The sequence below is a fragment of the Nematolebias whitei genome, chromosome 10, assembly GCF_014905685.2.
Source record: "Nematolebias whitei isolate Nwh7 chromosome 10, NemWhi1, whole genome shotgun sequence".
Taxonomy (NCBI): domain Eukaryota; kingdom Metazoa; phylum Chordata; class Actinopteri; order Cyprinodontiformes; family Rivulidae; genus Nematolebias; species Nematolebias whitei.
Genome location: NC_056507.1, coordinates 23,100,408 through 23,116,835, shown reverse-complemented (window position 1 = coordinate 23,116,835; position 16,428 = coordinate 23,100,408). Strand labels below are relative to the sequence as shown.

Below are 16,428 nucleotides of genomic sequence, written 5' to 3'. Positions count from 1 at the left end.
ACATATATATATACATATATATACACACACACACACACACACATACACATAATAAAATTCATCCCAGTCCCAAAGAGCTCTACAGTGACTGGACACGGTTTTTCACTTATCACGGGGCTTCAGGGTATGATCCCCCACAATAAATGAGGGACTACAGCATATATTTTGCTCGTCATACAATGTCACTACTGTATAAATAATCTGGGAACGCTGTTTAATAAAAAAAAAAACTCATAAATTTTTAAAGTGAATTAGTAAACGATATAAAATAACTTGACTGCAGATGAGTCAGGTCACTCAAACCCAAAGGTCTAAGACGATAAAACACAATAAATACTCAAATTTGCAGTTTTATTTTTCAGAACTTTAATTTTAAGTTTGTAATGTTTCTATTTAGAAGATGATTTGTGTTGCTTACTGACTTTGAACTGATATACAGTTTTGTTTTTCAACATTAATGAGATATTTGTCATTTGCTTGAACCTCAGGTCTGTTTCAGAAACACTTTTTTTTCTGTTACAATTGATAGTGATGATGCCACCTGACACATAAAGTCTTATCTTTGACTGTTTTGTCACAATGTGATATAATCTGAGGCTGGGATTGATCTATAATAGTGCATGCATTTCATGCCATGACTACAGCAACATGCAAATGCACCTTGAGGTCAAGCTAGGCCTTATGATTACATGAGTTTATGTGGTACATATATCCATATCTCAAAAGCAAAAGATTACTAACATATCCTAAAGAGCTGACGACCTGAATAACTTCATATTTTCTGATCCTAAATTAAGCTAAGTCTATGTCTGAATAACTTAGGAAGGTGCCATCTGCTCACTTAGTTTCTCTGGATGGTTGCTTTTCAGGCCACAAACTATTATGAAAGGTTTATGGTCAATTTGACCAAATTCAACAATTGCTCCTTCACTGGAGATGGCTGCTCTTAATGATCTCAACTGAATTCACTTTTGTTGGTATAGGATACAAGTATGTGAGTAAATCGCATTAAGCAGCTTAAGCCATTTCATCTTTTGTCTTTGGCTTATGTTTTTTAAACATTTAATTTCTCATGTTTTATTTTCAGGTTGTTCTTTAGTAATCTAAGATTATAGCACCTGTAGAGAAAGAGCAAGATCTTAATTGTGCAAGTTATATTTTTCAAATCGCAGAATATACAGGATTTAATTTTCTTTAAGTCGGAAAATAGATTTTTGAAACCAATCAGAAGACTTGCTTATTTTACCCATATACAGTATCTGATTTTACATTTATGTTCAATCCCACAGAAGAGTGTTTACATGAGTGACAGTGTACTAAAAATGGGCAAAATACTATAAAATGGGAAATTCTGAAAACCGCGTCTCACCTTTTCATATGGATCAGAGTCATAGTTGAGTCCAATTCCACAGTCGTCTGTGATTTCAGAAAGATCTTCATCATCAAACTCCTCCAGACTAATGTCATGGGATGGCCTAAAAAACACGAGACAATATTTTAACGGCAATTTTTAAATAACTCTGACACCTTTCATCAATGAAGACTCAAGTAGAGGATTTTTGCGCTTGTTTGATTTCATGCACACACCATCCTGTTTTAGGTAAACCCTGGTTTTAGGTTGTCAGGCTCTGTCTGAGTCTCAGTAGATTCACTCAAACAATCCACTATCGCCTCTGTACTCATGAGATTTTATCCAAATGAGGTGTGACACATTGAATTCAAAGTCACAGTATCAATTTGGATGTACTGATAATCAGTTGAGGCTCCTGAAACAGGAATACTAAGTACTTCCTGCTTACACCAAAGTTTCTGAGCATCCATTGAAGCACCAGTGGTCCACAGCAGGGAGGTCTATTCTGTATGTCTCTGTAATGAACTGTAGCAGAGCACGTTTGGCTCGCCGTATTCTATTTCATCATTGCTTCATTACGTTCAGCAGGCTCCCAAGTCTGCAGCAGCTCGCATGCAATGTATCAAAGGAAATGCTGCAATGCAGCTAAGAAGAGGATATTTCATGTTATATGTAGATGCAAGCTTTGATCACTTTCTCATATAGAGTTCCATGTCTACACAATGTCATGGGTCATATGGAGCAAATGGGAAAATGCTGATGCATGCAAAGATAAAACAACATTGGGTCATAAAAAAGTCACAAATAGTTCTCCTGGTGCTGCTGGGGTTGTTCAGAGTGCAGCGACTGACATAACTGTGGAGTCTAAGAGCATTCATTTGTTCACAATAGATGCTACTTCCTGTTCAGGGTTACAGGAAGATGGGACACACTGAGGACAGATAACCAGCTCATTACAAGGCCACCCCTCAACCATGCAAAGCCACACCTAAGGTCACCTTAAAACCATTAAAGCCTGCATCTCACTGGGTGAAGACTGTTGGTGACTCGTTGGAAACACACAATTACAAGAAAATAGGCTCAATTTCACTTGGAATCATTACCATTACCACTGAAGAACCATTACACTGGTGCTTACAACACGTTTGCGTACATACGTAAACACATAAAATGCAACAATCCTTCAAATGACATGCAAAACATTTTTTAATAACTAATTAGTCACGTCTGTGAATTATTCCTCAGGTTGACTGCAATTTAATCTGGTTTCTGTCTACAAATAGTTGTTTATAGCTCGTCAAACCTTTTTCAAAGTCATCTCAAGTTTTTAGCACTTTTTGACTGATGGACGCTACGTTGAAAAGGGTTTAATAAAGGTTACAGATGCCTGCAACCACTCTGTGACTAGTTTGTGATTCAGTTTGTCGCAATTTTCTGAACATGATCAAAACTCCAGCAACGTAAGAGCAAGACTCTGCAACCCACACAAGAAAACAGAACCCCCTAAATGTTTCAAGACAGTTTGGAAACGTGCGGTTGGCTGAAGAAACAATGCACGAGAAAAAACTGAAAGAGAACGCAAACTTTACGAGATTTCAACTGATGACCTCTGATGTGTGACAACAGCACCAAGCAAAACACCAAAATGCTGCTGCTTAAGGCATGTAGATGTTACATTAATCTGTCAAGTGAGTGTTTTATTAAAAGTAACTAAAACATAAACAATTTGCCATTTTATAAAAAAATAACTAATAATTTTTTCACAACAGTACTATATGGTAATAAAAAAATGTTTAATGCATAAGCAGTGATTTATTATTAGGGACAACTTGTCAATTTTAAACAAAAACAGCTAAAACTCCTGAGAGACTATTTCAGAGGAGCGGCTGTGGCTGAGGGTTAGAGCAGTCGTCCTCCAACGGGAGAGTTGGGGGTTTGATTCCACCAGCAGTCACATGTTGAAGTGTCCCTGGACAAGACACTGAACCCCTCATTGCCTCCGATGTGTGTCCCATCAGTGTATGAATGTGATAAAGCACTGATTGTTCTTTGTATAGATCTAGCAGAGTGTTGTATGAATGGATAAATGATGGCACAGATTGTAGTGAACAGCACTTTGAGTATCTTGATAAGATAGAAAGATATTTAAGTACAGTCCATTTACCTTTTACTATTTCCAACAACAAGCTGACATTATCTAAGAAAAACTAATTAAAAAAAGCTCTTCAGTAAGAAAGAACACAGGTGGAGTGGTTGTGGAGCATGATACATGAGAATACGCACTAAACAGTGAACTTTAGTTGGATAGATCATTTGCTGCGTATCATTCCAACATAATAATTTATACAGTTTATGGTTATTTTCGTCCACTCTTCCCATATTTACAGTCACTCTCCAATGACACAGGCAAATAAAGATATACATAATTAAAGAATAATAAGAATAATAAAATACAAAATAAAAGATAAAGGTCATAATAATTACTTGAAATATAAATTCATAAGAAAATTTGAACACAGCTGACTCCTGTATTTAATGATTTCCTTAACAACTGTGAATTAGAGAAAGAACTATTGTTCAAAATGAAAAATACGTACTAAAATGCAAAAATGGGAGACATATGAACGTTAAGAATCCTTTTATTTATCTCTATATGTTGCCCAGACCTTGTGTGTTGTTATTTACATTAACACAACCCTCTCACATATCTGCCAAATACTTCCAGATTGAACTGGAACTCTCTACTAACATGATCTCTGGTTTGAGTTGAACCGATGACAGGAAGCTCTGAGGTAAAAAAAAAAAAAAAAAAGTCTGTTTAACAAAATCAAAACAAAAGCTGACGGGGCAGCGAAAACTTACTTGAACAAAACGGAGGAATCGATGGAGGAACAGAACATGACAGGCTGAGAAGCACAATGCACTGACATAGGAGACAAAGAGAGGCTGAATTTAAAGGGAGGCTGACAAGACAGTAATGACAAACACCTGGGGTGATTAAGATTGAAGAGAGGTGAGACAGGAGCTGACAACAAGGAGGGAAACACTGGGGAGTGCAGGAAACACACGGATCTGAAGAAAAGGAACAAAATACAGATTCCACATCTACTGTGAGTAAATAAAACTAATACAGTTGTCCCGCGTTTATTGAAGGGATCCATACCCTGAAGCCTCGCGATAAGTGAAAAAACGCAAAGTAGGAATAGTAATAAACTCTGCCTCCGGCTGCACTCTGCCATCTGCCAGCGCTCGCGGCCACGCCCGCTGTAGAGCGGAGATCATGACACGCTGCAGGACGAAGCTTCTCCTGCAGCTGTGGGCTGCACACAGGTGCAGCAGGTGCTAAATAATTTAAAATAATTAATTTTAAATAAAAATTCCATATCGATCGTGCAGCTCATCCATCAATCAGCCAATTGTGTGCCATGTCCAATCTTATTATGAAAAATTGCGATAGAAAAAACGAACCGCGAATTAGCGAGGGACTACTGTACTACCAAGTTCTTTTCCATCACTCTCTTGAGAATAGCTTCATATGAAAACGTCGAGTGCTAACATGAAAAAAGAGCACTTTCAAAAGACTACATACTGTACAGAGAAGAGATTTAGATGTTTTGTGTGTAATTACAGTCAGGTCAAAGAGTTGCTTTGGTTTTTAGGATGCATCAATTCTCCTTTATTTGAATTCATCTTGTGACCACTATAGCCACAAAAATACTCAGATGCAATACATAAATAAATAAATAAATAAAATCCTAAAGATAATTCTGTCATCCACTGGTTCAAAAGGTTAAAATCACAGATACTTCACCTCATTTGCAAATAAGTTTTTCTACTACAGAGCAGAAAAGCTACTGATAGAAAACACTTTATATGGAACTAGCATTTCTTGAAGGAATGCATTTTGCTTGAGGCCTTTCATACCAAGTTTTTAAATAAACACTAACATCATCCCATAGCGCGAAAGATGTACATTTAGTTATTACAATATGAGTTTGTTTTTTTTTATCTGTCATGTATGTTATGTAATATTTTGCTAACATATAGACAGACTTCCTTGATCTTTTGCAAATTTCCAGACTCTTATCTTCTGTTTGCATTGTCACAAGCCTGAAGCCATCATTTCTCACAGGTACAATGCTAAATGTAATGTTTACAAGACAGTGGTGAGACCAGCTATGCTGTATGGTCTGGAGACAGTGGCACTGACAAAAAGACAGGAGGAAGAAGTGGAAGTGGCAGAAATGAAGATGTTGAGGTTCTCCTTAGGAGTGACAAGGATGGATAAGATTAGGAATGAGATCATCAGAGGTACAGCACAGGTTGAACAACTGGGAGATAAAGTTAGAGAGGACAGACTGAGATGGTTTGGGCATGTCCAGAGAAGGGACAGGGGGTATACTGGTAGAAGGATGTTAGAAATGTAGCTTCCAGGAAAAAGACAAAGAGGAGAGATATGGATGAAGTTAGAGAGGACATGGAGGTAGTTGGAGTGAGGACAGAGGATGCAGAGGACAGAGTGAGATGGAGGAGGATGACTCACTGTGGAGACCCCTGAAGAGGGAAAAGCCAAAAACAAAACTAAAAGAAAGACACTGCTAAATGTAAGGAAGTTGTGTTAGTCTGCAGACAACGTAATATTCAGACCAGGTTCCCCTGAACATTTTAGCCTAAAATAATACAACCACAAACTGAAGCGTAGGCAGTGATGAGATGAGATGCAGAGTCAACATTAGTGTTGGCAGCATCTAAGCTACGGTGTTACAGCATCACAGCATGTGGCTGACAGTTTTATTCACCACTGCACGTCAAAGTCACTCGCTTTCCCTCCAATGATTCTGCAGGTTGCTCCTTAAATGGGAACACTTCCAGTGGTTTATTTAGCCTTCCTAAAAACAAAAATTCTAAATTGTTATAACAGGGCCTCTTCACGCTCACATTCACTGGGATTAAGGCTTTAATAATAAGATTTTGCACCATTTCTGAGACTTTTTTTACACTTTCCAAACTCAGCTGATCTTCACCAGTTTTAGCATGTCCACAAAATCTGTCAAATCAGAACACAGAAACATCTGTATCATCTGCATGTTCACACACCCAAACGGTCCATATCAAAACATAAATATATTTGACACCTTATGCTTGTTAGGAAAATATCTCTGAATATCACTGAACCAACTAAAACGAAACTTTCAGAAAGTCATCTCTGGATGTGCAGCTACAACTGGTCAACTTTTGGAGTCAGCTTATTTTAAGCTGGTTGCCACAGCTAATCTGTTTTATCAAGCACAAAACCATAAACGTAGTCAAATTTATAGATATTGAGCTAAAATCTGGTGCAGCAGTAGCTGAAAATCCTCCCCGTCTGATCACACGAGATCTTTGGTTAAAATCTTGCCATTACCTATTGTAGGCAATCCTTTTGGTATGTTAGCAAAATATCAAATTAACCAACAAACTGATTGTAAGTTAGCCACAACTAATCGACCCTGGAAATGGCTTCAACTCGTCCAGTGTTACTGATATTGAGCTTAAATTTGAAGTCATTTCCAAAAAGTACTTTGAGTTCTACCTGGCTGAGCATATTTTTTTTATTAAGACTTATTCAAAACAGCTATTTGTTGTTATTTCTAATTATAAGATAATCTTAGTTTCAAACATTGTTGTGAAATGTGGCAGTAGATATGAATTCCTTCAAGAAACGCTGAGCACACGTAGGAGCACCTAATAACAAAGTGCATTAAGACAAGCGAAGGCTAAAACACTGCAGTTTTAGATAGCTGAACACTAATGGATGTAAACGATAGCTGCTAATTTACCAGACTAAGCCTTCCAGTGGCATCAATCATACAAAGAGTTATGCCGTGTCTGTAAAACTACACATTGTATGTTAGAAGTTAAAAGGAATAAAGCAACAAAGATAAAAACCGTTGTGATATCAGGTCAAAACAGACACAAAGAGGGCGGGGCCTGTTGTGTTTTCGCTGTAACCAGTCTGTCTTTGAGCACCTGCTTCCTCATGACATCATCTTCAACAGCCATGAACTGTTGCTGCCACTGAGTCATTAACAAGATCACTTTCCGGAGCTTTTAAATGACCATCAGTCTCCAGTAAGACACACGCACATATGAGTCATGGCTTTATCCAACTAAAGATCGCTCTGTTGTCTGTGTGAGAGCCGAATGTGAAAAATCACACCACATGGAGCCAAAGGTGGCGACGATGATGCGTGAGTTTCCAGCACGACTTGGTGTGGATTTGTCTTTATTTGGATTAAAGACGCAGTTTGAGCTGCTCAAGGTGGACGCAATGATGCGAAACAAGTCTCGTGACGTGAAAGACGACAGGCTACACCTCAGCTGATGGAGCAGAAGACAGACGGAGAGAAGGAGGAAACAAAAGCACTGAGGGGGAGATGAGGAGACAGCAGGGGCAGAGATGGAGGCTAAATTGAAGCTGTATTGGATTTAAGCCTCTTAGCCCCACAGCCGCTCCCCACCCCCCACTCTGCTTCCTCCAGCTGCCTTCAAAGAGTTGGATGGCAAAAGTGGAGCAGCGGCTAATAAACACAAAGCTCATGGTGAAAGAGATACTGCATAAAAAAATCTGACAATGGTTGCTGCAAATACTGGACTCTTTCTGATGTGAGGGGGACACAGTGCAGAAGGTCGGAGAATGGATTCCTGACTTCTATACGCTCTAATGTCCTTGGGCAATAAGCAGAAGCCTAATGATTATGTGTGTGCTCCAGAAACAAAACATAAATAATCATTTGAATTAGTTTCTACTTGAAGAAACTAAACACGCAAATGCAACTCATGTTTTAAGAAATTTGTCAAACCCAAACAAGTTTCTGATTTCTTGTTGAGCAAATTAATTTGATTATTTTGCAAATGCCCTGCTGTGTTTCTGCTAACTTTCCAAACCCTCCAATAAATCTTAATAAATATATAATAAAAGTATTAGGGGCTTAAAAATTATATTATATATTTTAAAAAAAATAGAAGACAATCCTCAAAATTGATACTGATAGTCTGTTTACAGACTGATTAATGTCACTACTGACTCAGTTTTAGTGTAACAACATCAACCCAGTGTCACCAGACGGAGTATAATATGAACCTTTGTCCGCACGCGCAAAATATGTTTCATAATTTAAGCTTACAGTGAGATGACAATATAATTCATCTATAAGCAATAAATGTAGCGTGACGTCTTAAGTGTTAAAATGTCCAGCTTGTGTCCAAATATAGTTTTCTAAACATAACCGCATATTTGCCAAATCTGTCCTATTAAAATAATATGCTTTAGTTTTAATTTATATTCATAGTGACAACTAGGCAAAGACAACGTCTTAAAGCAGGATTTAGAACAAATACGCTCAAAATTCAGCATTTTAAATTTAAATCTATAATCGGTGAGTATACGGTGGCTCAGCTGGTAGAGCTGCTGCCTCTCGGCAAGAAGGTCGCTGGATCAAATCCCGGCTGGGGGCCTTTCTGGGTGGAGTTTGCATGTTCTCTCCGTGCATGCATGGTACTCCGGTTTCCTCCCACAGACCAAAAACATGCATGTTAGGCTGATTGGTAACTCTAAATTGTCCCCAGGTGTGAGTGAGAGAGTGAATGGTTGTTTGTCTCGTTTGTCTCTATGTGTCCCTGTGATGGACTGGAGACCTGTCCAGGGTGTCTCCTGCTTCTTTCACATTGACTGCTGGAAATGGGCACCAGTGATCTCTGCGATCCAAAAAGGAAGAAGTGGGTAAAGATGATGGATGGATGGGTGGATGGATGGATGGAAGTTTATACTGTCAGAACTGTTAAAGAAATCAGATATTTTTAAAGCTCAATGTAAAGACACATCAGAAATGTTCTGAATTGTTCCTTTAAAAGAAACTAATTTTTAGATCATACACACAATCTAACAAAAAAAAAAGAAAACTACAGGGTGTGTTTAACCAAAAACTACAAAAAAATTTTTTTAATGAAGCCTTGATGAGGAAAGAGTACAACAGAATGATACAACTGCCTATTTTCTATTCATGTTCTTTTATTTTAGTCTTTTTTTCCTCTCTCTTTTAGCAACATGTGTTTAATTTAAATTAACTTGTGTTGCCATGAGCTGATCAGTAAATCTGGTTGACCTGTTAAGGTTAATATTTTCATCCGAGAGCGTGTTTGGCACTTTGAGGAAAAATTAGCTTGTTTCAAATTTCTGCAGCTCAGAGAGGAGAGATGGTCCCTGTGAGGGATTATGGTGCTCACTGGGAACAGTCTCAGGGTTATGTAAGGCGGATTACCGAGCCACACCAGCACACCTCAGAGGAAACGCAAACATACACACAAAACTGGTACGAGGGGGACACTGATAACCAGCAGCACAAATACACAATTTAAATGCAATCCATAACATTATTTCAGATGTGAGTCTTATTTTAGTGGTATATGAAATTCCAAAACTGAGCAGAAGTGTCATTTAATGCAAACTGATCAAACCATAAGAAAGAGACTAAGCTGATGCTTGTTGTGTGAATGTTTACGAAGCATTCACACTATTGTGATCCATTTTTCTTCCATACGCTCCTCGGTGTGATTCTCGTCCTGCAGTTTTCAAACTATTTCAACAAATGATATATCAAAACGTTCAGCTCTTTCAGGGCAATCCTGCTGTGACTTTTGGTATTGGTGCACCTTTAGCTTCTTCTTTTTTTTTTTTATATTTAGCCTTTTCTGCCATTTTTTTCTCATAGAACATGAACTGAGCTCATTTTACATCCTTCACATCTTTAGATCTGTTTACAACCTTTCACTGCTCCTTTCACATTTTGTTCTGGTTCAGCTTCTTTCAGCTGCTTTGCACAAATTTGAACTTTTTTGTCAGCAACTTTCAGCTAATTTCAGCTGTTTTGTGTGTCTTTCAGATTATTTCTGCTAACTAGAAAATTGTTGTGCTTCTTCTAACTTCTTAGACAACTTCTAAATTCTCAGCTAGTTATGCTAGCATAATGCAAGTTTCAGCTATTTCAGCTACTATTTAGCTGTTTTATGCAAATTTTAGCTTTTTCAGCCAATCCCACATATTTACTAGCCCATTTCAGCTTTCCATTTCCTTCTGGTAGTTTAATGTTCTTTCTGCCTTTCAGCTACTTTTCAGACATTTTTTTTTGTTGTTGTTGCTAATTTTGTTTTTTTTTTAGCTACTTTCTTAATTTTTGTGCTAATTTCTGCTTATTTGAACTTATTCCAACAAACATACGGTCTTTTTGCTTTCTTCTGCTAATTTAGGCTCGTTCTCCCATTTCAGCTACATTTCAGCTTGTTTTTAGTTAATTTCAGCTGTTTCTCTGCAATTTATTCAGCAATAAGCATTCACAATGCATTTTCGCAGGAAATGCAATTAGTGGTCTAATACTATCTTTATTGTTGACAGCTGGGAAACAAATGGGAAATATTCCATGTGCATTTAGAGTAAATAAACCGGTCAGAAGTGAGGAAAAAGAAGTGAATATGTTTCTATGATGCAGGTAATCTGGCTTTCTGCTAAACCTGGAAATCTAAAGTTTTATTATCTAGATCTTTGTAATTAGAGCTGCAGGTCTCAGACGACCATACAAAGAAAATAAATAAATAACTCTGCCACATTGATCTATGATCCATTATCAGCGCACAGCCAGGATGTGAACCACCAGGGTTTGTGATGACATGCTGCCTGTTCTAAAGCTTTTTATCTTTCATTGCACAAATCTTCACATTAAAGTCATGTAACTAGTTGCACCAAGTTAATACAGTGTGACAATATAACTCCAACCTGCTTGTTTTTGTTGATGGGAGGCCAATATATTGAATTTAAAGCAAACAACAACAACCCCACAGCTGTCTCAGTGATTCTGCAGACAGTGCAGGTGGACTCCTGCCCTGTGTTGTGCTCAGACAACGCATTTAAACAGCATCAGCTTCGGGGGGACTTCCTGAATCATTGTTCAGCACCGTGCCCTGGGCTGCACTCATCTGGGCGTGGGCCTCACACGGAGAATGCGCAAACAGCTTGTGTGTCGGGACACTTCCCCATCATCGTTTGAGTCGATGTCTTGCTTCATAGCTTTCAGAAAATATTAATAAAACAGACGGTCGCCATCGTGTCATCACAGCAGCGCCGTTAAAAAGCTGCATCCCAGCCTGGAGGCGCGCGCGCAGCGGCACCAGCAGGCCTCACGGTGGATTATTCACATTCAGCCTGCAGGGCTGAGGATGAAGTGTTTTTTATTGCAGCCATTTATACAAATCTATGAGCGATGCTGTCTGTCGCGCCTTTGCTTCATGTTCTTCCCTTCCCTCCCTCTCCTCAGCAGTGCGCATCCTCCGCCATCATCCACCTCCCCGCCACTCTCCATGCATCCTTACCTGCAGCCAGGCGGGGAGAGGGAATGGAAGGTGGATAGAGAGAACATCTCAGCCCTGTCCGCCATCTTCTACTATAAAGCACTCAGAGAGACAGAAAGATCACAGAGCGCAGTCCATGAACGGACGGAGGACGGACGCAGTCCTGGACGCTCGGTGGTGCGTCTCACTCTCTCTCGCTCTCTCTCTCTCTCTCTTTCTCTCTGCGGCCTCGCGAATGTCCGCCTGGCCGGAAGCCTTCAGACGAGTCTGCTCAGCACCATCAGATCTGCAGGGAACCCATCCGCAGAGCCGGGAACAAACTGCGAAAATCCCCCGCGACGGATGCGTCCACACTTTCCCCCGGGGTGTTATTTTGGTCAATGTCTGCTGCCGATGATGCTGCCTGTGGTACCCAGCAGCAGCAGCAGCAGCTGGCCAGCAGTGCGGAGACAGGAGGAGGAGGAGGAGGAGGAGAGACGTCAGTGCTGATGATGCTGCGTGAGCAGGCGGTCCTCATGCACGAAGAGACAAACAGACAAGTTTCACATGCAAGCATATAAATGTACTTATGGAAAAAGTCTAACTGTGTGCTATTTAAAAACATAAATAAATATATTATATCAAAATGACTGGCTCGACAGCAGGGTGCTATGACTTTTAGTAAATGTTACTGTTATACTTTTTGAATTAATTAACAAGATCGTCTGAAGCACAGCACAGGTTGAACAACTGGGAGATAAGAGAGGCCAGACTGTTTGGACATGTCCAGAGAAGGGACAATATGGATGCAGAGAGGACATGGAGATAGCTGGAGGACAGAGGATCGAGGTTAAGGTCAAGGTTCTTTATTGTCATTTGCATCGCATGTGGAAGGTGGAACAAAATTTTGTACAGGTCCCAAAATGCATGAGGATGCAGAGGATAGTGAGATGGAGGAAGATGGCTCATGTGGAGACCCCTTAGGAGGGAACAGCTGAAGAAAGATGATTTATTAAAGTTTTCCCCATTGGAATACAATGAGATCTCATACCTTCTGTCTTACTATATTTAGCTTTTAGCTAAACTTTTGCTAATTTGGTGGCTTGGCCACTAATGTGCTAATTAAGCATAGCTACAGCTTTTCTACATTTGGATATTAATGTTTTGAGACTTTATTCCTTTTAGCTACAGTTTTGCTCATTTCAATGCAATTTTGCTAGCTTTTAGCTACTGTTTTGCTATAGGTTTTAGCTACAATTTAGATGTTGTTAGCAAATAGTATTTGGCAACTTTTTTGCCACATTTAGGCTTTTACCTATTGTTTTGCTCAATTTTGACAGTTTGCTAATTTACCTTTTAGCTACTATTTTAATCTGCCTTTTGATGGCAGGTGATCATTCAACACTAGAGAAGGTGGTGTAGGCTCTGTATACACTAAAATACTCCAGATAGTAAAAGAAAATGTCTTTGTTTACAGTCTTTGTTGAAAAATAAAATGCTGAAATACCCCTTTTCAACCACTAGGTGGCAACACAGATCAACTATCTAAACAGAAGATATTGCTCAGCTTTAGATTTTACATTGTTTTCTTCTTTTTTTTTTCCAATAATATAATTTACAACTTCCTCTCTGTCTTTTTGAAATTTTAACACAAGGAAACTATTTTTTTTATTTTTATTAATCTTTATTTAACTAGGCAAATCCCATTGACATTAGATGTCTTTTGCAATGGAGGTCTGGGCCTGTAGGCCAACACATGTTTTTGAATGATGAGAAGATAAACAAGACATGAGGTAATGAGCCAGTAAAATGGCTTTATCGTTGTTTTGGTTTTAACCTGAAAATTGTATCTGTGCTGCTGATTATTATGACTTACACGTGCTGCTGATCTCACACTGCTGATCTCATGCTGCTGTGTTCATTCATGCCCATCTGCTCACCAAAGACTCATGTTCGGGCTGCTGCGACAATAAACCAGATTGAACTTGAACCTAAAATCCATTAGGAGTTTGTGAAACAGACAGATATGTCATTGTTTCTTGAACTCTTACTCTGTCCTGTCTACAGCAAAAATACCAAAACCATTTTTAATGTTTGTTTATTTGTTGTTGTTGTCACATCTTTAAGGTGGAAATGCTAAAGAAGATCTCTACTTTTAAAAACAGGTTATCTAAAATAGGGTCAACGGGGATATAGGAAGACAAGAAATCAACCAAGACCCACAAAAAAAAAAAAACCTAAAAAGGCAAGTGATATCTAAATATATAATCTAATTATAAATGGATCTTATTTTCAGTGCAACACAGTAAACAACATACTAAAGAATAACATACATACTGTAAGTGCCATGATCCATTTGTCAAAAACAAAAGAAAATAAATCAGATTACATACTCCTTGTTTTTTTGTTTGTTTGTTTTGCTTTGCTTTTTTAACTCATCCTGTTTATTTGCACCTTTTAAAGTAGCAAATTATGGTTAAAATCACAATAAACTAAAAAGTTTGTCCAAAGTCTTGGAGCTAGATCTTAACATGGAAGTTTTACAAACAAATACGTTCTCTTAGGTTATTACCCTTGACTTGAACATTTTATCAGAAAACTTCTTGAAATTCAGATAAAACATTAGCCAGTTTTGTCAACATGGATTGAAAATGGTCAGAGGTTCAAGTTACAGAAACATTTATCTGTAAAATTCACTGATTTGAAGTCAGACAACAAAGTTTGAGCTGCTCACAGCTTTTGTTGCGAAAACTTCCTGAGCTGCAGTAAACCAGTTAAACCACACGGGGGCAGTAAATACCCAATCATTGAGGAAAGCTACCTGGCAAAAGTAAATTATTTCGATAAGTTAGTTAGTGTTGGTTTAAAGAATATGACAAAGTAATAAAAAAAAAAAAATTGCATTTGTTCAGTTAATAAAGAAGAATTATGAAACTAAACCAACATTTACCGAGCATCAATCTCAATGGACTTAATTTAATACACAAAAAATGTAAAAAAAAAAATTAAGACAACATTTAATAAAAACAATACATACTGGTCTGGTAAGAAGGAAGTTTTACAATTTCTACGATAAGAAGGAATGAATAAAAATAATGACAAAATATCTGGGTTTCCCTCTTCCACCTAAAGAATTCCATTTTAAAACTCTAAATAATATTTATCCTTCAGACGAGTTTATCAGAAATAGATTTAAAGTTGAATGTGATAACTGTTCTATATGTAATGAACCTGAAACAACAGAACATCTGTTTTATTTCTGTCATTCTGTGAACACGTTATGGAAATCCCTTCATGATCTTCTGACCATAAAATCTATAGACTCCTTCTCCCCTCAGAATGTCTTATATGATATGTATCTGAAAAAAAAAAAGAATACTTTGTTAATAACATTATCGTAATCTTAAAATTCTATATACATAAATGCAGATATGGCAAGTCCAAGGTTATGGTCTGTTTTCATACAAGAACTCCAGATGTTAAAACTTTCATTAGACCGTGCTAAAAAACCACAAGCAAAAAAGCTCTGATCACCTCACTCAGATAATATAACCCTCTGACAAATTATTTTAGTAATTATGTAGAATGTTAGATAAATAGTTATGTGGTTTTTTTATTTTACTTGGATCATATTTGCTAATTATCTGACAATAATATTACATAAATGTTAATTTATGATGGTTAATATATTAATTTGTTTAAGCATGTGTTGACCTTGGGAGGTACGACATAAGATATTTTACATGTTTATATGTATCACTGTAATTTGAGATTGTCATTTGTTATTTTGTGCTTGTGTTCCTTTGTTCTGTATGTTCAATTTTTCAATCAAAAGTTTTTTTTTAAGTTAGCGTTGGTTTATTTGTTTGTTTGTTTGTTTGTTGCTTGCTTGGTTTCTTTCTTTCTTTCTTTTTGATTTATTAATTTTGAGATAAAGTTTCAATGTTGTAGTTTTTAATTTTATACATTTTTAATATTTAAAATGTAGGTTTTAGCTGTATACAGGGCATCATTTCTATTTATAATTTTGTCTTGTGAATTTAGCATTTTCCTCATTTTTTTTTTCATTATGTTCATTTAACATTTTTCTTGATTGTTTATTAATGCTTAAACTAAACTAAACTGTTCCCTGGGTGAGAACTGAACTTGGCAAAAAGGCCTTCTCCTACTCCGCTCCTGTTTCCTGGAATATCTTGCAAAAAGATCTGAAGCTCTTGACCTTGGCTTCAAACATATGTTAAGTTCATGGGAAAAACCAACGCAGACATCCATCCATCCATCCATTATCTTTACCCGCTTATTCCATTTTGGGTCACGGGGGTCGCCGGTGTCCATGTCCAGCAATCACTGTGCGAGGGGCGGGGTACACCGTGGACAGGTCTCCAGTTCATCACTTGGCCACATAGAGACAAATGAGACAAACAACCATTCACTCTCTCGCTCACACCTAGGGACAATTTAGAGTTACCAATCAGCCTAACATGCATGTTTTTGATCTGTGGGAGGAAACTGGAGAAAACCCACGCATGCACGGAGAAAACATGCAAACTCCACACAGAAAGGCCCCTGGACCGGGGTTTGAACCAGGGACCTGCTCACTGAGAGGCAGCAGCTCTACCAGTTGCACCACCGTGCTGCCCCAATGCAGACATGTTCCTGTTTTTAGTTTTCTACACTGCTTTACAACCTAGCTGTTACTTTGGTTACATTTTATTTTA

The 16,428-nt window shown here is 38.0% G+C and overlaps 1 protein-coding gene across 1 annotated transcript in view; it reads right to left on the bottom strand.

Annotated features, from left to right (window-relative positions):
• mapk8ip2 (mitogen-activated protein kinase 8 interacting protein 2) overlaps positions 1–12,218 on the bottom strand; it is a 32,077-nt gene extending 19,859 nt beyond the window's left edge. The window contains exons 1-2 of the mRNA XM_037683478.1: positions 11,753–12,218; positions 1,370–1,475 (exon numbers count right to left, since the gene is read on the bottom strand). Of these exons, the coding sequence (XP_037539406.1) occupies positions 1,370–1,475; positions 11,753–11,817 (171 nt within the window). The 5' untranslated portion in view covers positions 11,818–12,218. The remainder of the gene's footprint in view (positions 1–1,369; positions 1,476–11,752) is intronic.
• Positions 12,219–16,428: the final 4,210 nt, after the last annotated feature.